Genomic DNA, 24,276 nt, shown 5'->3' with positions numbered 1-24,276 from the left:
TCACGTCATTTTAAATTTGAAAAATTTAATATAAATACATTTTTATAATATTTAAATAATTCATAATTTTTGCCGTTACTCAGTATTAAAAAAAGACAAAATATGCCAGTCGCGAATTAATTAAGTTACTGATACAATATTGTAATGGTATTTACAATAATTGATTAATTAATGTTGTTTACATCATATAAATATTTTATTCAATCTTTTTAATCATTCTTAAACGCAAATAACCATTTGTAATTAATCTAAAATTGCAGCACACACTACGAGATATCTCGTAACATAGTTGACAGTCAATGGGTTAAATTGCCAACCCAATATTTATAACGTTAAATAATTCTCAAAGAAACGGAAATGAAGATTGAAATACGATGATAAAAAAGAAAAGAAAAGAAAAGAAAAAGAAAAAGAAAAACTAACGTCTGATTTCTTGGAAATTAGACTCTCCGCGAAAAGAAAAAGAAAAAAAAGAAAAAAAAATGGAAGGATTAACATAAGATTATCTGTAACCTCTTGTGGCTGGGTGTTTTGAAGCAAGTGCAAGCAAGCAAACAAGCAAGCAAACAAGCAAGCAAGCTTGAAATCATGGAAATCATCTACAACTACTACTACTTCTTCTTCTTCTTCTCCTTCTTCTTCTTCTTCTTCTCCAGTAAACATAAAAAGAATTAAGAATGAAAGAAAGAAAGAAAGAAAGAAAGAAGATTTGATTCCGATTAGGACGGTCGTTTTTTGGGCAAGGCGAGGTAACAGAGGACCGAGTATGATCCATGCACGTCGGCACGAATCAGGGATATCGCGTTCCAGGCCCTCGACAATCTAACCGGCTGGATCAAGTTTCCCCTTACCCCTTCTCACCCCACCCCACCCCACCTAACCCTACCATCCTCCTCCTCCTTCTCTCCTCTTCTCTTCCACCACTTTTGCTTTTTCGTTACTTTTCTCTCTATCCTTTTTTATTTTGTCCGACAAATTCCTCTTCTTATTCTTCGTTTTCTTCTTCTTCTTCTTCTTCTACTTCGTCATCTTTTCTTAGATTCGGAAAAAAAACACAAAATTCTGATTCGTACTTCATTTGAATTATTTTTAACCCCCTTTTGAAATCCGAATTTATATATTTATTAATTATTATATTTATTAATTATATATATATTTTTTAAATAAATTTAAAATATATTATAAAATATAATAATTTAAATATTAATATAATAAAATTAAATAATAAATCTAATATAAAAATATTAAATATATTATATAATATTAAAAATTTAAATATTAATATAATAAAATTAGATAACAAAAATTAAATAATATATTTAATATGAAAATTAAATATATTATAATATATAATAATTTAAATATATTTAAATATATTATAAAAATAAATTACATATGAATATATGTTTTTTAGTTAAATATAAAATACATGAAATATTCAATTTATGTTTAATTTTAGTAACACAACAAATAATTCATTCGATGTCCCCCACTTTTCATATTATAAATAAAATGAACAATTTTTTATTTGTCAAATTTATTCAAAGTATTAAAAAGAGTAAAAAAGAGTAAAAAAAAAAAGAAAAAAAATGAAAAAGAAAATGGATGATAAGAGTAAATATTCCAGGTGTTTTGATAACACGTAATTAACAAATGAACTAAAAGCTGAGAAGAGTCTTTCTCTCTCTCTCTCTTTCTCTCTCTATTTCTATCTCTTTCTCTCTCTCTCTCTCTCTCTTTTTCTATCTATCTCATTCTTTGTCTCTCTTTTTATCTCATGTTCTAGATGAAACATTAATATCTTAATTAGCGAGTACGAGAAGGGGACGCGACACCGGCACCGTTTCGTTGCAGCTGGTCGTTGAACCGAGACTTTTTTTCTATTCCCAACCCCTTAGGGGTTGAAACAACCAACCACCCACTTACCCAACCACCAACCAACTACTAGAGTATACACAAGCCCCAGTAAAAAAAGCTAGGTTCTCGTTCGCGTATCAACTCACATTCTATTCCTTCATCATTTTTTTTTTCTTTTTTTTTTTTTAACACGATGCTTTTTATTTTATCATATTTTTTTTTTTTTGTACACTGTTAGATAGTTCGTTACGCCCGTAATTAGTAATGAAACAATTTACTTTTATTTGGTTTTATTTTATTTTTTTCAATAATAAAACAAAAAATGTTTTATTATATTTAAAAATGTTTAAAAAAAAAAAAACATTTGTTTTTTTTTTAAGTATAAAAATATCACAAAGTATATTTCAATATATATGAACAAAAAAAGAAAATTATAAAAATATATTTTTAATATTTGTTTTTTTTGTTTTTTTTTTAAATATAAAAATATCACAAAATATTTCAATATATATGAACCAAAAAAAAAAACTATATATTAAATAGAACAAATATATAAAAAGTATATTTGTTCAATAATAAATACAATACTAATTGTTAGATATGTGAATAAATTTTAATATGAATGAAAAAAATACTCTCTATTACTATTATGATTGTTATTATTATTTTATTATTAGTATTCGTGTGAAAATAAAAAAAAAAAGGTTTTTTAATAGCTATAACAATTTTCTCAACAACATAACAAATAGGTTGTTGTATGTATTAACTTATTACTTAGACACCTAATCAAAAGATTTCTTATTTCTTTTTTCTTTTTTTTTTTTTTCTTCTTTTCTTATTAACCAGTAAGATGAAAACTTAACTATAATAAAGATATAAACTCTTGTTACACACGCGAGCTATCTTAAACATACGAGAAAAGAAATCACTATGAAAATAACGTTGTCAATTCCCAGTGAACTATCAGCAATATCCACTTGGATACACAATGTATAATTATGACATTATATGAATAATACATCAGGAGTTATTCAAGAACGTAGTTCTTCAACAAATATATTACAATAATTGTTCAATAGATTTCTGAATTATTACATGTTTGACACTCGTTTAATGTATCTTTTAAAATCAAAATAAAATCTATATATATATATATATATATATATTGAATATAATTCTAATGAAAATTGTATACAAATTAAAACAATGATTTTGATTGAATTTACCAATGTACGATGATCAAATATCTCGAAATTATTTTCTATATTTTATATCTAAACTAATTCAACAAAATAAAATTAAAAACAAAAAAAAAAATCACAAAATGATATTTGTATATTTAAAAAAATATTTAAATTAATTAACAGTTTCTATGATAAAAATAAATTAATAAAAATATATACAAAAACTAAATCAGTGATATTTATTAAAGAAATACTAAAACTCCTATGATAAAAATATACAATTAAATAAATAAACATATATATATATATATATATATATATATATATATATATATATATAATAAAAAAGAAAAAATTCATGATATTTATAAATATTAATAAAAATAATTTTAAATTTCTGTTTTTAAAGCAACCCTAAATAAAAATAAAGTTCATATTGGAATATGAAATTATTACCAAAATTTTGTACAAATTTTGATAATAATTTTGATTCTATTTACCAAAGTAAAATAATAAAATTATCTTCAAATTATTTTCTATATTTATAACATCTATTAATTCAATAGAATAAAATAAAAAAATTAAATAGATGCAAATTAAACATTTTATGGTATTTTATTATATGGTATTGATATTTTATATATTAAAAATATACTTAAAAATTAATTAACCAATTCCCATAATAAAAATACACAAATAAATGAATAAATGAAAATATACATAAAAAATAAAAAAGAAAAAACCCTAAAAATATTTACAAACATTATTATTATTATAAATAATAATAATAATTAACATTAGAAACTATAAAAGTCCATTATTGCAAAAAACTAAATCCCACCAATTTATAAATAATCAAAAACAATAACCTAAAATTTAGGTTATTATATATTATATATATATAATATAAATTTATATAATTAATATAATATAAATTTAGGTTATTATAAATTAAAACTTTAACGCAACAACAACCCTTAACAAAATAAAAAATAAAAAATAAAATAAAGAAAAGTCGAATGAAACAAAAAAGAAAATAAAAGAAGATGGTCGTACTCACTGTGGGCGTAGTGCGCCGCCGCCGCGGCGGCAGGGTGGTGGGGGGTAGGTCCGGCATGGGGGTAGTAACCCCTGTAGTCGGTGGGATTGCCAACGACTCCGGCCACCCCAGCGGCTGCCGCCGAGGGCGGCTCCAGGGACGTTCGGGGTGGTTCGTACCATCTTGCTGCACTAGACTCGCTGCTCATATCCATCATGAAACTTGTCTTTTAGTTTTTTTTTTTTTTTTTTTTTTTTTTCTTTATATTCTAATAACTCTTATTATACTACTACTTCTTTTTCTTCTTCTTCTTCTTCTTCTTCTTCTTCTACAATATTTATTTTTCAATCTTCTCAAAACTTTTCGTTTTTATTCAAATTCCACCATCACCAACACCACCACACTACCCTCCTCCACTTTCTTTCTTTGAATTTTTAAGAAACCCTCAATTTCTTTTTTTTTAAATAATCAACACACTTGTTCTTTACGTTTTGTACGAATGTTCAATGATAAAACAAAAACAAAAAATATCAAATCAAAAATTAAAAACAGGAAGAAATATTTGCAAAATAAGAGAAAAGAGAGAGAGAGTGTGAGAGAGTGAGTGAGAGAGAGAAGGAGAGATTTATTTAGGATGTATATGTGTAAAAAAAATAAAAGTAATAAAATAATAAATAAATATGTGTTGGTAATAATTAAAATAGAAGATAGTAGAAAATTTGGAATTAGGATAAGTCCCAATGACAACACGTCATCATCGTCTTTTTTCTCTCTTCCTCTTCTTTTTATCTCAATTTTGTTCTATATTATATTATACTTCGAGGGATTTATATTAATCCTTTATTTCATCCCCTGTAGATAGAAATTCATTTGATTTGATCAATCTTAATAGAAAAAGGGGTGTATTTGGTTGGTGTTATGTGGAGGAGGTTTTTCTTCTTCTTCTTTTTTTTTTTTTTCTTTTTCTATTCGATGCTTCTCTGCCTCGGCGCACGCTGAAACAAACAAAAATTTCATTAAGTTGTGTATGAGGGATTTGGTGTTTGTGTAAATCATGATGTTTGATTCTATTTTATGGTTTGTCTCATTAAATTTTTAATGTAATTTTTTCGAAGAATTTAATGTCCAATTGTTTGAATAATTTTTCAACGTCTTTGTCTTACTTTTTTTTATTTTGTTGACGGGATAAAAACCCATTGGTAAATAAAAAAAAAATATATATATATATATGAAAAAATACAAAGAAATAAATACAGTAAAATACGAAAAAAAAAGTTGGTGAATAATAAAAAATATAAATGTGATAAACAAAGTTAGAAATATTGTATTGAAGTATTTAATATAGAATATTTGAGTATTGGAATTTGAGTATTTAATATAAAATAATTGAATATTTAATATAAAATATTTGAATATTGGAATTTAAGTATTTAATATAAAAAATTTGAATATTTAATATAAAATATTTGAGTATTGGAATTCGAGTATTGTAATTTGAGTATGTAATATAAAATATTTGAGTATTGAAATTTGGGTATTTAATATAAAATATTTGAGTGTATTGAAATTTGAGTATTTAATAGAAAATATTTTTCTATTGGTATATAACTAATAATATAAATTATTTGAATATTATGAAAATCTTTGCTAACAATTCTTCTTTTTTTTCTTGTTTTGTTTAATACAAATCTAAACTTTAAATATACAGATATTTTTACATGCATATGTTTTTTTTTTTTTTTTTGACACATCGAAAAATTGACACTTCAGAAAAAGGGGGATGAATTCTATTGAATAATTTTCAATCAATTAAACATCATTGATCATCATTTGAAAAATATTTTTTGTTATCTTTGTTTAAACGTTCACATTTGTTCCAATTGTATGTACGAACAAATAACATACGAGTATTTAAAATAAAAATAAATAAAAATAAAAAAGAACAATTTTATTATTTCTTGCAATAAACTTTCACAAACTTGTTTCCACATTTTTTTTTCAATTTCTTCTACAACGAGTTTAAATTATTATAGTATAGGTATAGTTAATTTGAAGTAGTATCATGTACACATAGCTTTTTTTCTATTTGCATCTTTCTTCTTCTTCTTCCTATTCTACGACGGTTAGAAAGAGAAAAGAAACGTGTATCGTAAATTACATGTAACTCGATACGTGAGAATATCGATAGTCGTTTAAAGAGATACGCGAACAAATAAGATTTATAATCCCCCTTTATAGCCTAGTAGAAATAATTTGTCATAGTCTTTATGGACCTCCAACGCGTCGTCGTTGTCGTCATAGTTATAGTCATAGTAGTCTTATGGCAAACCATAGATAAAACTATACGATTACATTGTCAGTAAGAAACGTCAATCAGCCACCATAATTACGCACAGTTTAAATCTAAACGCAATACTTACATTATTATTATTATTATTATTTATATATTATTTATATATTATTTTTATTATATATATAATATATTTTAAATGAATAAATATAATTAAAATACTATATTATATATGTATTATAATTATATATAATATATATTATAATATTTTGCATTGTAATATATATATAAAATATTAATATATAAAATATAATATTTTATATTATTATAGTTATTTAAAATATAATAAAAATAATATTAAAAATATAGTATTATATATATATATATTATAAATTAAATATATTATAATATATTTAATAATAATAATAAAAATTTATTTATTATATATAAATATATAATATATAATATTATTTATTATATATAAATAAAATATAATTATAAAATAATATTATACTAACATATAATTTTAATATTATAATTATATAATTTATATATATATATATATAATTAAATAAATTTAGTATATATTATTTATTCTTTTTTTATTATTATTATTATTATTATTTTATTAAAAAGATCTTTTTTTTAAATCATTTAATCATTAATACAATTGAAACACGTTTCGATAAAAATAAAAAAAATTACGCAACCAAATTTATTCTATTACAAATTGATAATTCAAATTGTTGAATATATATTTTCTATAAAGATTAGAATATTGTAATAAGAAACTTACCACCAAAAGTAAGATAGGAAAATCTTGAAAATAATATTATAGGAACAACGACGAGAGTTAGAGATTTTGATAAAGGAAAAAAAAAATGGAAGATCTTTCGTTAATTACCACCTGATCAGTGCTTTAATAAGAACACACTGAGGTACTCGACGATAAAGTGGCACAAAACGATTTATCAATAAGCTCGTGGCCGATCAAGGTCATCGATGACGTAATCAAACCAGGGAAAAAGTAAGAGAGAGAAAGAAAAAAGACAGAGAAGAAGAAGAAAAGAAAAGATTGTGCTATTTCGAAACGCTCACCACCCCCGTCCCCTTTAAAAATATCGAACCAATTCTTAACAACGATTTTCTTTAAGACTATACTAATCTTATAATATATATATTAATATAATTGCAATTTATTAGTGTTAATTTCAAAATTATAAATATTTAAAAATAAAAAAAATTATAAAACAAAAATAAAAATATATTTCAAGCATAGCTGAAATATATTAAAATACAATTAAAATAAAAAATTTCTTATATACACATACATCTATATTAATATATAATAATTATAAAAATTAAATTTAACAATAATACAAATTTATATTTTATAAAACTACTAGTGGTAGATAGTACTATAAAAAAATATATATAAAAAAAACTACATAAAAAAATATTTAAATAAAAATAATAACGTCAAATAATAATATAATACGATTATAACTCGATAATAAATAATATAACACTATTATAATTATATAATAAATTAATTATTACTATATAACTTTAATTAATTAATTATATAATATAATATAAAAATATATGATATATATTATAAATATTTTATTCCACAAAAATAAAGAAAAAAAGTAAAGAAAGTGAAATACTCCATCATAGATAAAATCAATGAAATTAATTCCCCCACCCTTCCACCCTCTTGGTACATATCATACTTTTTCTTTCTTTATTTTTAATTATTTTACTTTCTTTCTTTCTTTCTTTTTTTTTTTTTTTCCTTATCGTTAGCAAAACTGGAGTCCACGAAAATTGTCCTCTCACCAATAAAAAAAAAAAAAAAAAAAAAAAAAATAAAATAAAAAAAAAAGAGTAAAAGAGAGCAAATAAAATACTCGAAAACGATATAGCTGATAAGATAATGAGCCAAGGGACACTTCTCCTTGGATAAGATTACCGTTGCCGGAATGTACAGAACCATGTTTTATATATCCGACGATTGATTTTTGAACGAACCTAGTTTTTTTTTTTATTCTCCTTTTTATTTTATTTTATTTTATTTTATTTTATTTTATTTTATTTTATTTTATTTTATTTTAGTTCATTTCATTCGTCAGAGATTTCAAACGCGTATCACCAATTTGCGATTATTTCAAATGTATTATAATAATATACATATATAATACCTCTAGTAATACTACTCGTAGTATTTCTTCTTATCTAGCTAATAGCTTTTTTTTTATTATTATTATTATTATTCATCTTATTTACATATAAAATTATTTAATCCGACGGTCAATTAAACACGACGATCCAGTTATATCGTGTTACGATCATCTATCAAATATACTACGAGTATATTTACATTCAATAAACGAAAGATAAAATATAAATCTATATATACATATACATATACATACATATATATATATATATATATATATATATATATATATATATATATATATATATATATAATATTAAATGTAGGAAATAAATTCTATCACTTGTATACGATACGATATGATTGTTTGATTGTTTAAGAAAAAAAAAAAAAAAAAGAAAAAAGAAAGAATTTTGTGTATTTCTTCTTTTCTATTTTATTTTTTATTTATTTATTTTTTTTTTTACAAATAAATCAAATTATTAAACAAACATTTTTATCAAAACGAAAGATACAATTTTAATCGATCAATTGATCAATTTATCAATGATATTAATTTACATAATTTTATTCTTTCTACTTTCGAATATTTTTGCAAAGATTATTATTTAAAAAAAAAAAAATAAAAAGAAAAATATGTTTTATTTGTTGCATCATTTTTTTTTTTTTTTTTTTTTTTTTTAAATGCGATTGAAAAAATAGATTTGAGAACAAATTTAGATCCCGATAATTCATTGGTAGCATCGATCAATCATGTTTCCCCACTTAACAATTTCGACGGATCCCCGATCGGTGGTGGTGTTTTATATTTATCAAATGTGATAATCTTTACGATTATTCCGCCAATCGGAATCGGATAAACTTCTCGAACAATATATATATTTTTATTATTTTTAATACACATATCTATGCGCTTCTCTCTCTCTCTCTCTCTTTCTCTCTCTCTCTCTCTCTCTCTCTCTCTCACTTGAATTTTTTGTTCGCACTTCGGACACAACTTCTTCTTCTTCTTTGATAACGATTATAAAAGAAAAAGATAATCATTTAAATATTTACGATCAATCTCATTTCAATTTACACACTGAACTATAATTGGCTCTAAATAAAAATCAAATATCAAATCAAATCTCGAATCAAATCGAATCAAATCGAATGAAACTGAATATAAATAAAAGTAGCAATGATATATATATGTATTTAATAATAAAAATAAATGTAAACTGATTGATATAAAATACAGATTTTTATACGTCGTACACCAACCTGAAGAAGAAGAAAAAAAAATCCCAAAAAATGAAGAAGAAAAAGAAGATAAGAAAAAAATTATCTAAAAGATAACAAACATTGAACTATCACTGAAAGACTTTGACCGAATACGAAAGATTACCAGATTACGATATTATTAATTCGCAAATTAGAAAGCTAAATAGATAAACAGATGAATAGATATAAATATAGATGAAACGAGAGAGAATAATTCTTTAATCATAAAAAACAAAACAAAACAAAACAAAAATCAAAAATGTAAAAGAATTCAACTGAATTTATGCAACACGCCAAGATGTGGGCGATTAAATAAATTTAATCAATCAAACTAACATTCTCATTAATAATTAATTATTTTACGTTAATGATTAATTTAAATAAAATTTAGGGTATTTCCATTAACACCAATGTGATTACTTTAGTTTGAATTTATTTGAAAATGGATAAAATAAAATTAGATTTAACAGATATACGAGTACAGGTATATATGTTTGTTTGTGTGTGTCTCAATATATATGTGTTTATATGTATATGTTTGTGTATTTATTTGGTCTTATCAATCTGAAAATACACACACACACACACATATATATACACGTTTCGTCCCAAAATCGAAGAATCTACCTAACAATAAATAATCTTCAGAAAGTTCCATCGTAACCATCAATTCGATCACGTATCGACTTCTTCTAATCTTATCAAAATTCGTTAATCTCGTCTTCCTTGAAAGCTACGAAATATGAAAAAAAAAGAAAAAAAAGAAGAGAAAAAAACGGTCAACGTTTTCGGCAGGTGCAAACCACGTGCCTTGCGTTATGATTAAAAAAAAAAAAAAATCAAATTATATTTTTAATAATTTATTATAACGCGAACAAATAATTTATAAGCATTCGTGAATTTCTAATTGTTCAATTATTTTAGTTAAAGTTATGGATTAAAATAAACATACAATTATATTTTTATAATTATTTTAAAAATTTATACACATTCGTAAATTTCTAATAATCCAATTATTTTAATTAAAGTTATACTATATATTATAAAATTATTATAATTAAATTAAATATTTTTATAATACATTATAAAAAATAAAATAATATTTTTAACTATAATATTATAAAAATATTATATTAATATAAGAAATATAATATTATAAATATATTAATATATTAAAAAATAAAATAATGAAAAAATAATATAAATATATTTTAATATAAATCAATATAATATAATATAATATAATGTAATAAATAATATAATAACATTATAAAAAATATTATTTTATTTTTTATAATAATATATTATACCCCGTAAAAATTTATACGCATTCGTGAATTTCCAATCATCCTCAATCATTTGAATTTAATTTCATATTATTACATACAATAGTTCACTATTATATATGGTTTATTATTATAAACCATAGAAAATTTGTCGAATTATCATTTCAATCTCTCAAATCTTATTCTTAGCGAATCATTCTAATATATACATCAACATTTCACAAAATCAACAAAAGGATAAACATCTTAATTATATGGAAAATTTTCAATGTCACTCAACTCTTGGGAATTAGAAAAGATTTATGTGACTATGTTAGCAAAAACTATTTTATTAAAATGGCCAAAGAAATTTGTCAGCATGCTGTGACATAGAACAAGTATTAAACATCTGTTGTATAAACCATAGAAAATTCTAAAGTCAATTCATTCGAAGAATAAAAAAAAATTGATGCATTCAAGAAAAGTATTCCTGTCAATTCCAACAAAAGAAACCAAATTCATTCGATTCAATTCACTTTTCAATTATACAATGTGTCAAATAACATCATTAACACCTTACAATAAACAACAACATATTCCCCTAACTATATACTAATCTTTTCAAATAATACCAAAATTAATACAATCACACCATTACGATATTTCCAAGCCCCCAAAACAATTCACCCAAGTTTCCCATAAAACAAAAAAATACTTACGAACCTAAAAATACACTCATAAAATGTATTGAAATTCAAGAACAATATTTACAGTTTACTTTAATTATTTTTTTATGTCAATACAACCATAACTACCATTATCATTATTTTTTTATTTTTCTATGGGAATGTGTGTCCTTTAAGAAAAAAAATATATCGAAAAACGATGGGAATGGAAATAAATAAATAAATAAAAAAAAAGTTGAGGATCTCGTAATAAAAAAGATGTGTGTTCGAAACTCGCGTACAATCTTAGCCGTCGGTCGAGCAATGGGGTCCCATATATCGGACCCCCTATCGAATCCCTCTATCGTTTCGATCTCTTTTACTCTCCTTCTTCTTGCTTTACCTTATAACAACGAAAGCCGATATCTTCTTGAGGAATATACCGTTCATGTTGACGACACAACATAACACACAACACACGAAAGTTAGCCATTACGATTATTTGAAGATCACAAATTGCATTTTAATAGGATACAAAAACCACATATCGCTGTGTCATATTAATATTATTTAACAAATTGTAATTTATTACGTATTTTATATATACTATTTTATTATATTTTATATGACGTATATATTTATTTTGAAATTAAATGAAAAATTATTATTCAATTATTCAATGATAATTAATACAAATAAATATAATATTTATAATATATTATATAAATAATATTTATAATAAATAATTGAGTTAATTTGTTATTTGTTATTTGTAATAAAAAAAACAATTGTAATAAATGAGAACACAAATTTACTTGTATATTATATTTGAAATAAAAAATTATTATTCTATAATAATTAGTATAAATAAATGTAATATTTATAATATATTAAAATATATTAAAAATATTATTTAAAAAATGTTAATAATAAGAAATTGAGTTAATTTGTTATTTATTTGTAATAAAAAAGAAAATTAAAAAAAAAACAATTGTAATAAATGAGAGCACAAATTTATTCGTTGAATAATTTTAACGTTAAAACAAATAAAATTAAAATATACAGGTTCTTTGATTTATTATTATGGTTATTATCAAATATCCTTATCTGATAAGGATAATTCCAGGTAAAAGCCTAAACTTGTAATCATTACGATAATTTTTTTTTTTATCTACATGTAGAAAGTTGTTGTTGCATCGATGTAATAATATAGGATGAAAAAACGTAATATTATTTTCAATGTTACAAACAATATTATTATAAGAATTTTATATTAATTTATCATATTATATTAATATAAAATTAATTAAAATTTATTTAATTTTATATATTTGATAAAAATAATTCAATTTTCACAATTCCAATTCATATTTTACTTGTAACATATGCTATTATTCCTGGTATTTATGTGACGTTTTGTAAATTTTTATTATTATAAATAATATAACGAAAATATTCGTTAAATATATTATATTTACACTTCTATAAAGTAAATAAAATATTAAAAATGATCAAATCATTTATCAAACATGCAAATTGTAATAAACATTTTTGTCTTTCCACTTTAAGTTCACGAACTTGAAAATTATGATTTATAGTACGTTTACATTGCTAATATATAAGACTCTCATATGATCTAGTTTTAAATCATTAAAACAAACAAACAAACGTTTCTAACATCAAATAATCCATCGATCATATTTCTAATCCTTTTTCAAAAAAAAAAAAAAAAAAGAAAGAAAATAAACGTAAATCTAGTCAAGTGTGTACAAGATATCAATGACATACTTGCAAATTGTACGTTTACTGAATATTACTTTAATAAAGCAACTTTGAATACTTCAAATTCATAATTTGCGTTAACTCGAAATCTACGTAAATGAACAACAACAACAACGACTAACAAAAAAAAAAAAAAAAAAAAAGAGAGAAAGAGAAAGATATTTTAAAATGCAACATCGTCTTGCTAATAAACGAGGGTAATTCGCGGCTAATAAACGAAAACAGAAACCTCCTCTTACTGGGGTTTATTATACTTGCAAATTGCCAATTACTATACATTGAAGAAGAAATATATGGAATAATAATCATAATAATAATAATAATAATAATAATATTCGCGTACACCTCTTTCTTTGTTGTTTTGTTTTTTTAGTCACGAATATCTTTTTCGATCGTGAAAATATAAAAAATAAACCTACCATAAAAACGGAACCCAATAACTTATTCTACTTACGTATTTTCACATTTTTTTCGAATTCCGAAAAGAAGGGTGAACGAAAGGATAAAATATACATCAAAGAAGAAAGATAAACAAAATAAAAATATTAACAAAAAAAAAAAAGAAAGAAAGAAGGCAAAGTAAGGAAAAAGGGTGGGGGAATATTTTCACACATAACAACATACAATCGAATTTTCTTATTCCTTAACAACAATACTTTTCTTTTGTCTCCTTTGAAGAAATCTCGTTCTTTGTATATTTGTTGAACTACTTTGAAAATGTAAACACATAGACTCACGTACGTAATAATATACAGATAAATAGAATTTTCTTTCATCTTTTATTTACTTTGTTTATTTACTTCCTTCCTTTCACTTCCTACTACTACAATTCCCCTTCAATTCACCCTTACTTCTTTCCTTCCTTCCTTCATTCCATTCTTACTTCCTCTTCCCATACAAACCAAAATTTCATAAGAATTTATTCTTTACGACAATTACATAAATGAAAAGATGATTATTCTTTCTTGAACAAAAGTAAAAGGAGAAAGATAAAATTTGAAGACTGTCTAACTAGATAGAATTTTACTTTAGATTTACTTATAGAGAAGAGCTACCTGTTCTGCAACCTCAAATTCCTCTTTTACCCGACGGAGCTTGGAGGAGTTGGCCACTCGAGCGTACTCGACTTTCGTTTCTCCCGTCAAAGTAAATCCCCGTTCTTCGCTTTTACGCCTTAACGATTGCGTTTTTTTTTTCCTTTCTTTCTTTCTTTCTTTCTTTCTTTTTTTTCCCCGAAGGACTAACTCTCTCTTTTCTTTACCTCGATTCACATCCTTCCTTTCAACAAAAACCAATCAGCAACAACACAACCAACAACAACAACACCACCAACCTATTGCTACTCTTTTTAAATCAATCAACACCCATTCACAAAAAGAAATTTCAACAATTTTTCTTTCTATTATTCGAACACCAAAAAAAAAAAAGAAGGAAAATACTAGAGGAGGGTTGCATTGAAAATAGAAAAAAAAAATAGAAAAATAGATTTAAATTGAAAATTGGAACAAATTTGTCATTGAATTGTTACACTCTGCTACTGTCCTAAACTTAACGATAAATTTATTTTTGTAATGTTTATAACTTAATATTAATATATTAGTTTACCAGTTTCCATTAAATATGTATATTATATATATATATATATATATATATATATATATATATATTTATTTTATAATATTTAATCTATAAATAATAATATATATATAATATTAAAATATATAATATAAATTATTATTTATAGATTTTATATCTATATTATAGTATTAATATTATATATATATATATATGTAAAACGCAGTTCACAGAAATAGTGCTATTTACTTTTTTCTATCTTTCGATAATAAATCATTTATCGTCACATCAAATTATTTCGTTAACAATAATTTATTTATTTATTTATTTTCTATATCGATGTAAGAAAAATCGTTTCTCATTTTATTCAATAATTAAAAACCCTTTTTCTATGTGTATAATCAAAATGTTAAAAACATTAACGAATTTTTGTTGAAATGATCATAAAGAGAAACGTCGGTAACGTTGGTAGATTTGAAAAGAAGGCTCATAGCCAACTCGCATAAATTAATTTAATTCGCGTAGAGCTTTTCAAACGATTCAAACGACCCCGTCGGAAACCTACGTTCACTCACTCCCTCTCTCTTTCTCTCTCTCTCTTTCTCTTTCGTGTTCTCTTCTCATTTCTAAAGAATTTTCAAGCAACCTAGATTACGTCTTTGACGAGTCTATATTTAGTTACTTTGCATCCGTCGCGTGCTAATATATCCTACAAGATCAAATAAACTTCAAAAGTATGTATCCTGGTAACACGATGATGATGATGATCATCATCATCATCATCATTATTAAGATATAGATCATAAAAATGATCTATATCACCAACAATTAATTTACAAATGCACTGAATAACTAAAATAAAAAAATAAAAAAATAATTAATAATTAATAAGAATAATTAATTATTGAATTAATTAATTAGAACAAAGAAAAAATCTTGAATGATAAAGATACGAGTCCCTGGCACTGAATGATCATCACCACAATCATCATCATCATCATCACTTGTGTTAACTGATTTCATTCTCAATGGTTGAATGAAAATATTTTCTATTACTATCGTTAAACGAACACATTTGAATGAAATTACCTACTCAAAATAAATACGATTATAATTGACGATTATATTCGTAATAATCTAAACACAATCGATATTATTCTAATCAAAAATTTCATATTAAAATCAACAAAATTGTAAATAATACGTACGTACTCCTCCCGCGTAATAATATATATAATAATATAAAAGAATCGATCTCTCTTCCGTGGACACAAAAAAAACAGAGAGATATTAGATCTCTACACCAAAAATCAATCTTTTTTAGAGATATATCCAACAAGGCAACAACCACCACTAAGCACTGATCGACAATAACCGATGATATCAAACTAGTTTATGAAAAAGAAGAACAAAAAAAAAAAAGAAGAACACGATAAGAATTGGAACCAACAAGCGATTGATTTTAAAGATAAATCATTTTTCGGCAATTGTTTTCGTGATGAAAGTAAGACAAAGGAGAGAGACAGAGAGAGAGAGAGAGAGAAGGGGGCTAAAGATAAATAATACGATATATAATATTTTTTATCTATTAGTATAGATTACGATATAAAAATTTGATAATTCCCCTCAATATTATTGCTGACAAATATCCCGCGCGGAAATCTCCTAACGTTTTCAAAAGATATATATACATATATATATATACCAATGAAAAAAAATTCATTTCACCTACCTTATCAGAAAGCGTGGATCCCGGGGCAGATGATAGAAACAACAACAAGCCCGATATCAAAGATTGCAGTCAAAAAGAGACAAAACTGCAGAATGCCGGAAACGAACCGGCAAGCTTCTTTAAAAAGCTGCCAATTCGTACCAACTTGTGTAAAACTTGCGCGTAGTAGTTTTCTTTGTTTCCCTTTCTTTTTCTTTTTGTCAATAATATAGTTTCGAGGAAGCTTTTTAAAGATCTTTATATATATGTATATATATATAAAAAAAATCTCAGTTATCACTATTTTACCACCAACACTTTACACCGTACACACACACAGCAACACATCGTGACGCGGCGTTCTTCCCAATGTACGTTTCGTAATAGAATTCTTTTCTTTCTCTCCTTTCTGTCCTTCCTTCAATTTTATAAACTAGTCACCCCCCTCGCCCACTCTCTTCTTTCTCTCTCTCTCTCTCTCTCTCTCACACTCACTCACTCTATCTCTTTCTTTATTTTTTTCTTAGTTATTACGTTAACTAAACTATCTGTCCTTTTTCTTTTCATTCAATCGGCTTCGATTGTTCAACGAAGATCCTTTTGCACTGAATCTCGTTTTCGTTGTTTTTTTTGGTCTTCTTTTGTGTTTTCACGTTCTTTCGTTCCTTCTTTCTTTCTTACTCTCTCACTCTCTCTCTCTCTTTCTCTTTAGCGGTTTCTTCTTCCACGTATAACAATTGTTATTAATAGAAAATACGATAGTCGAATTTGTATAACTAGTAGTCAACCGTATTACGTTCGTTGTCGTCGTTAACACTTTGAATATTATTATTATTCATTAATTATTAAAACTTTTAATCACGTTATATTGTTGTTTAGTGGAAGGGGGGTTAGAAGTAATACACGTACTCGTTTATAAGTTAGTGAGAAATATATAATAGTGTTATTGTTAAAAGAGAAACGCGCGCGCGCGCGTTAAACACTGACCCTCGATGCGTCTTATGTGGCACCCGGCGCGGAACTAAGGCGCACGAAAACACGGGCCTTCGTGGCCCCCACGTTCACTAGGCTTCGATCAACTTCGATCAACTTCGTAAATACTCGGTTCCCAACGGCCCGCCTACGAATCCAACGAACGGTCCAACCTACCGCGGGCGTTGACTCATCTCCGCTCACTTCTCTACACTTCTCTCACTCCCACTCTCTTTCTTTTCTTTCTCTCCCACCACTGACAATCTCAACACCCCCACCACCTCTATTTCTCCGTCGCTCTAGCTGCTAGGTATATATACTTATACTATTTAACTTCAACGTACACGCATACGTTAACGAGGTATGTATTTATTAAAGTAACAGAGAGAGAGTACACTCTAACTCTCTCATAGTTTTACCTTTTATTTGCATATTAGATTCAACCGTATGTGTGTGTGTGTTTTCCTACTTTACTTTTCCAACATCGGGGAATGCTCGTTTATGCAGATTAATCGCATACTTTGGTAGACTTTTCAAGATGCTACGAATGCACCGGGATATGTTTCCTTTCTTTTTTCGGTTGTATGTTATTAAATTTTCTAATTTTTTTTTGTTTTTTGTTAACTGGGATTAAAACAAATAATAATTTTAAATTATATACACTCTCTGTAATGTTTTATTGAATTTATGACATAAGAAAATGTATCGATTACGTTACAACTTTCAATAACAATGTTACAAATGACATTCTTGTATTCATAGATAGAAACAAGAATTCGATCGTTAAAAGGATTGAAATTAATTTGATGAAAGATACTTATCTAAAAACATGAATAATAAAATAAAAATATTATCTAAAATCTTTGCAAATTCTAATTAAGTGTTATCACATTTTCAAGAGGATATCAAGATGTCGGACGATCATCTTATCCAAAGAGATAGTGCATACCTAAGAAAAACACAAATTCCATCTCGATAAGAAGATTAATCATGAGAGAGGAAGGTGTCGAGTGAGATCTCTTTGATGAAAGGAGAAAAGACAAGACGGAAACGAGAAGAAAAGAGGAAAGGAAAGGAAAGGAAAGGAAAGGAAAGGAAAGGAAAGGAATTGGAAAAGAGTGGAGGGGTGGGGGAGAGGGGAAACAAAACGAAACGAGAGAGAGAGAGAGAGGAGAAAAACCTAATGTAAGTTGCGCATGCGCGTATGGTAAATAAATACCTAAAGCTTACGAATACAGAAAAGAGAAACCCTATTTCTTTCTTTCTTCCTTTCACACACACACACGTATCATATATATATAGTAGAACTAGTTTAGTGATAGTAGTAGTGGCTTGGTAGGATCGGTGCCCGAATTTAGATCAAATCGGGGAAAGCGTGGCGCGTGCCACGCGCGAAAGATCACGTCGAAGATACAAAAGAGAGAGATAGAAAGATAGAAACAGAAAGAGAGTGAGAGAGAGAGAGAAAGAGAAAAACTGGTGTACGCATCACAGGATTCTCTCTTTCTCTCTCTTTGGATCTGTCTTCGTCTGTTATTCGTTTTCAAGCGCGAGTAAGCCGATCTCGATGTGGCTACCATCGCCACGGGCTCCTTCCTATCTAGATGAGATACTGCTCCCTTGATCGAGATATATCGTTCCCACCCTCCGATAAAAAACTCGACCGATTTCACCATCTCCAATAACAATGTGAATAAGAAAGAAAGAGAGAGAGAGAGAGGATTTAAAACAAAAAAAAAAACAAGAGAGAGAGAGAGAGAGAGAGAGAAAGATAATGATCGATAAAATAATTCATCAAATAAATAGATATAAAGAGGTATATGTGTAATATTATCTATCGGTTTTATCTAAAGCGCGCGATACATTTGAAATATAGTTCTATATCCTTTTTTTTCTTCGTATTATCTAAACCCAAATTTTTCTTAATTTATTTACATTTAATAATAAGTCAATATACATATTATTAATTTGAATAATTAAATAAACAAATATATATATATATATATATATATATATATATATATATATATATATTATACTTGGAGAAAGGGATTTTAATAGACAATTTTTGTATGATCTAATAAATAAATGAAAAACAAAAATAATAAAAGAAAAGAAAGAAATAAATAATAAATGACGGAGAACTCGCGTGGCTTTAACACGCACGCGAAAGAGGAAGTAGAGAAAGAAGATGAAGGAAGAAGAAGAACAAGAACAAGAAGAAGCGTTCGCGAATATGCAGAAATACAGAGAGAGAAAGAGTTAGAGTAGGAGGTATAAAATGGGATGAGTGGGGGAAAAGCGATGGAGGGGAAACGGCGTTGCACGAGAAGCGAGAGAAAGATAGACACGTGTATAGAAATAGAGAGTGAGAGAGAGAGAGGAAGAGAGAGAATGAATTGGGGTTGGGAGGGGGAAGCGTCAGAGAGGGTGAACGAGGGTAGGAGGGGGTTGGCTGCGTTGCCGAGTCGCCGGCTGGCTGGCTGGCTGGCTAGCTGGTTTGTGCTGGCTGGCTGGCTGGCCTGGTTGGAGTACCGGCGGAGTACAACCGAACAATCTGTAGAAGCTTGTCCAGGACGAGAGAAGTCCGTAGATCAGCCAATCAGATAGGCATATACCCCCTCTCGTCCATTGTCACAAAATGGCGGCTCTAAATCAGTTTGACTCCGCCTATCGCTCTCCCCACCTCCAGCGCCTCTAGCGGCACTTCCTGAAAAACTCCACCTATCGATTCAGTTTTACAACTCTCTCTCTCTCTCTCTCTCTCTTTCTTTCTTTCTTTCTTTCTTTCTTTCTATTTTTCTTTCTTCCTTTTTTTTCTAGTCTTTTGTTATTTTACTTCTTTCGTTTCCACCTATACGAAAGAGAAGAGCCATACGGAATAAATGCTAACCGTGTTCAACGATTTTTAAACGGTTTATATTTTCTAGCCAGGGTGTTGTTTAATACATGAAATCCATTGACATATTTTACATGTATTCAAATGTATTGGATTTATCTATCTATGTGTAATAGATATATATGTATACTATATGTATATGAATGTAGAAGAGAGGTATAATAATAACGCGATCGATCGAATTCGAACACGATGTTGATTGACCGTACCGAAAACGAGCTGCGAAAACGAGCTGGAATTTATCGTCCGGCGAATTGCACGATTTTTCTTCCTCCCCCATTGAATGTATATTTACTTTAGTAACAGATCCAATGATTTTCATTTATATCCGATTATTATCCTACTATATATATACATATATTCTTGTTCGATAATATTTCATTATTTAAGAAAGTCTTAAAATGTTATTTGAATTATTACAAATAAAGAAAAAATTTGTGTTTTGTTTACTATAATATTTTTCCTTCTTTTACTAGACAATATTTTTAATACCATCCGTATATGAAATTATTTAAACGCGTGTAATATTTTCTACAAAATATTTGTTCTTTTTTTTCTTATCTACAAAGTAAGAGGGTGAGTTGGGGAGGAAACGTAAAAGGGGGGGGAAAAAAAGGAGATATTTTGTTAGGTATCGATTGACTGGTTGGGATGTCCAAGCAGATATTTGTTTGCTTCGAGATCGGTTATTCCATTGGCGTAACGACGAAGAAGAGGAAGAGCTCGAGTCAAGAGAATAACCATAATTTACGTGGCTACGCGGTGCTTCCGAAGTTCGGCGGATATCGCGACGCGTCGACGTCGGTATCGATTTATTATTTTCTGCCTCGAGAGTCGAGAGTTCGAGCACGTTCATAGAGAAATACACACACAAAGTTAGAAAGAGAATATGCAATAGTTATATATATATATCTATATATATATGCACAGTTATATACTAAAACCTGATATCACGATAATTATACACGCTTTACATCTTCATTTGGAAAATCGCTATTGTCTACGTATCAACTATGATAAATCATCTTTCAATGTCATGTCTATCATTAATGATATATAATATAAAAAGATTTTCAACACTAATAAAAAAAATTTTTCACATTGATATTATATATGTATATATATATATATATATATTTATATATATATATTTATAAATGGAAATTAAAATCTATAAATAAATTTCATTATCTAGATTAATAATGTATGTGAACAAAATTTATCTATTCCGAGTAAGAATATAAAAATAATAAACATCCTTTATGTAAACTTCGTGTTTCCATTGTAACGCGATGATTGTGTTGTTAACTTGTCAAAATAAAAATAAAAAATAAAAAGATTAAAAATAAAATAATGAAACATATAGAAAATGAATAAAGAATGAATTGATCAAATCTAATGATGTAATTATATAAAAGAATATACTCAAATGAAAATAAATTAATACGAATAACAACAACAACAACAACAACAAAAATACTTTCTTATTGTAACCATGGATAATTTTGATTTTCAAAGATAAGAAAAAACAAATAAAATAAAATATAATAAGGACAGAGATAAAAAAAATATTCGCATGTATAACACAAATTAATAAATTGTTATTGCAAATTGTGACTTTTAGATATTTTTGTCTCAAAAAAAAAAAAAAGAAACTAGAATAAAAGAAAGAAGAAGAATGAGATGAAAAGAGGATACGCGAGTTTGGGGTTTATGTTTCCGCTTGGACGCGAGAAAACTCGGCAATTTCTTCTTCTTCTTCTTCTTCTTCTTCTTCGTTGACCGGTTACGGGACGGGCACGGTCCTGGGCGTAGAGAACGCGTTCGACCGATAAGGAAACCTCGGATAAAGGTAGGACGTTTGAAAAAGTAAGTGGTGGCCTTGTGTGCGTCCGTGTGAACACCGAAACGGCAGCCCCCGAGCTTCTGCGAAAATAGAGATCGCGAGGGTGAAGGGAAAGGGGTGTGCAACTGCCTTTGCTCCGCTCCTGTTGGTCCAAGCTTAGGGGTTGAACAGAGAAAACGATAAAGAAATGGATAAAGAAAGAAAAAGAAGGAGAGAGAGAGAGAGAGAGAGAGAGAATCTTGCTTCTTTTCTCGGGGGTCTCTTTACCGATAACGCCTTTCCTGCTTTTCTTTTCTTTTCTTTTCTTTCTTTTTCTTTTTTTTTCTTTTCTTTTCTTTTCTACTCTTTTCTTGACTTATTTTTTTTTTTTTTTACTTTTTTCCTTCCAATCTCCCAAAAGTCAAATTCTCCAACGATAATAACTTTTCCTTCGATGGCACATTTTTTCTTCCATTCTTTTTCTTCCCAACAATAAGTTTATAATATTAGCATTATATATCAAATGATGATATGTTTTAAAGTATTTTTTTTTTTATTTGTTTATATTAATTATATTTGTATTAATATTAGATTGATATATTTTTGAATTTTAAATAATTGCTTTTTTTTTGTTTTTTTATATGTTGTTTTTTTAAATTATATAATTGTAATTTATTATAATTTTTTTAATATAATATTTTATTTATAATATAATACTTTTAATTTTAAAATATATTTAAAAATTATAATTTTATAATTTATTATAATTTATTAAATATAATATTTTATTTATTATATATTTATTATTTTCTTCATATATATATAAAAACAATTCTCACTCAATATGAGCTCTTAATTTTAATAGGAAGATCTTCCGCATCGCAGTTTTTTATTTTTTTTTTCAGTCTAATAGATTAAAATTCATACCTCATTATTTATTGATTGTACAGAAAAATGTTCTAGACGAATTTTGTAGGAAATTTAATGCTCTACAAAAAAGGTATCTTATATTTTTTCCGTAAACCTCACCATTTGAATGATATTGAAGATTTAAATTTGATGATTTTTAGATAAATTTCATTTTTGTTAATGAATTTTATAATTCGACAATAAATGACTATTAAAAAGTGCACAATACAAATTTTTTGTAGGAAATTAACTGCTCTATAAAAATGGTGTCTTATGTTTTGGCGATTAAATTAAGCGTTCAAAAGATATTCAGAGACAAAAATCAGTACACATGAAAGTTTGATGATGATATATATAACTATATATATATATATATAGTTTTTATTTATAATACAGTATTTAATTTTAAAATATATTAATTAAAATTATAATTTATAATTTTTATTTATTTATATAATTATATAATTTTATATATTGTTATTAATACGTTGTCCAAAATGACGGCTGTAGCCGTCCGATCTTTGCGTTTCTTAGCACGAACGTCAAATTAAAAGTATGCTGCAACGTGTTAAATTAAATATATATATATATATTTTCATATATATTTTTCTATTTCTTTTTCTCTCTCTCTCTCTCTCTCTCTGTCTCTCTCTGTCTCTGTCTCTTTCACATTTTCGCCCGAGTTTTACGATTTTAACTTGTTTTAGGTTTATAAGTAAAAGTCCGAAAAAAGGTAGGGCGTTATCCGAGTAAAAAAGTAAACGTCGTAAATTAACAGAAATAGGAAGGATACTACCGAAAAGGGCGGAGAAAAGTTACTACTACATCTTGTCTGTATTTTTTCCTCCTACTTCTTTC

At 26.4% G+C, this 24,276-nt stretch overlaps 1 protein-coding gene across 2 annotated transcripts in view; it reads right to left on the bottom strand.

Moving 5' to 3' along the window:
* The window catches only part of LOC107065749 (uncharacterized), a 104,052-nt gene extending 86,115 nt beyond the window's left edge, over positions 1-17,937 (bottom strand). The window contains exons 1-2 of one of the 2 annotated variants that reach the window (XM_089172559.1): positions 16,835-17,937; positions 4,102-5,075 (exon numbers count right to left, since the gene is read on the bottom strand). In XM_089172559.1, the coding sequence (XP_089028685.1) occupies positions 4,102-4,297 (196 nt within the window). In that variant the 5' untranslated portion in view covers positions 4,298-5,075; positions 16,835-17,937. The remainder of the gene's footprint in view (positions 1-4,101; positions 5,076-16,834) is intronic. The other variant, XM_089172560.1, reaches the window with a different exon arrangement.
* Positions 17,938-24,276: the final 6,339 nt, after the last annotated feature.

This window comes from Polistes dominula, unplaced genomic scaffold (assembly GCF_049000335.1).
Source record: "Polistes dominula isolate Pdom_NZ unplaced genomic scaffold, Pdom_raw_medaka contig_23, whole genome shotgun sequence".
Taxonomy (NCBI): Eukaryota; Metazoa; Arthropoda; class Insecta; order Hymenoptera; family Vespidae; genus Polistes; species Polistes dominula.
The sequence above is the reverse complement of the archived record's forward strand: the minus strand, read 5'-3'. Positions and strand labels throughout refer to the sequence as shown.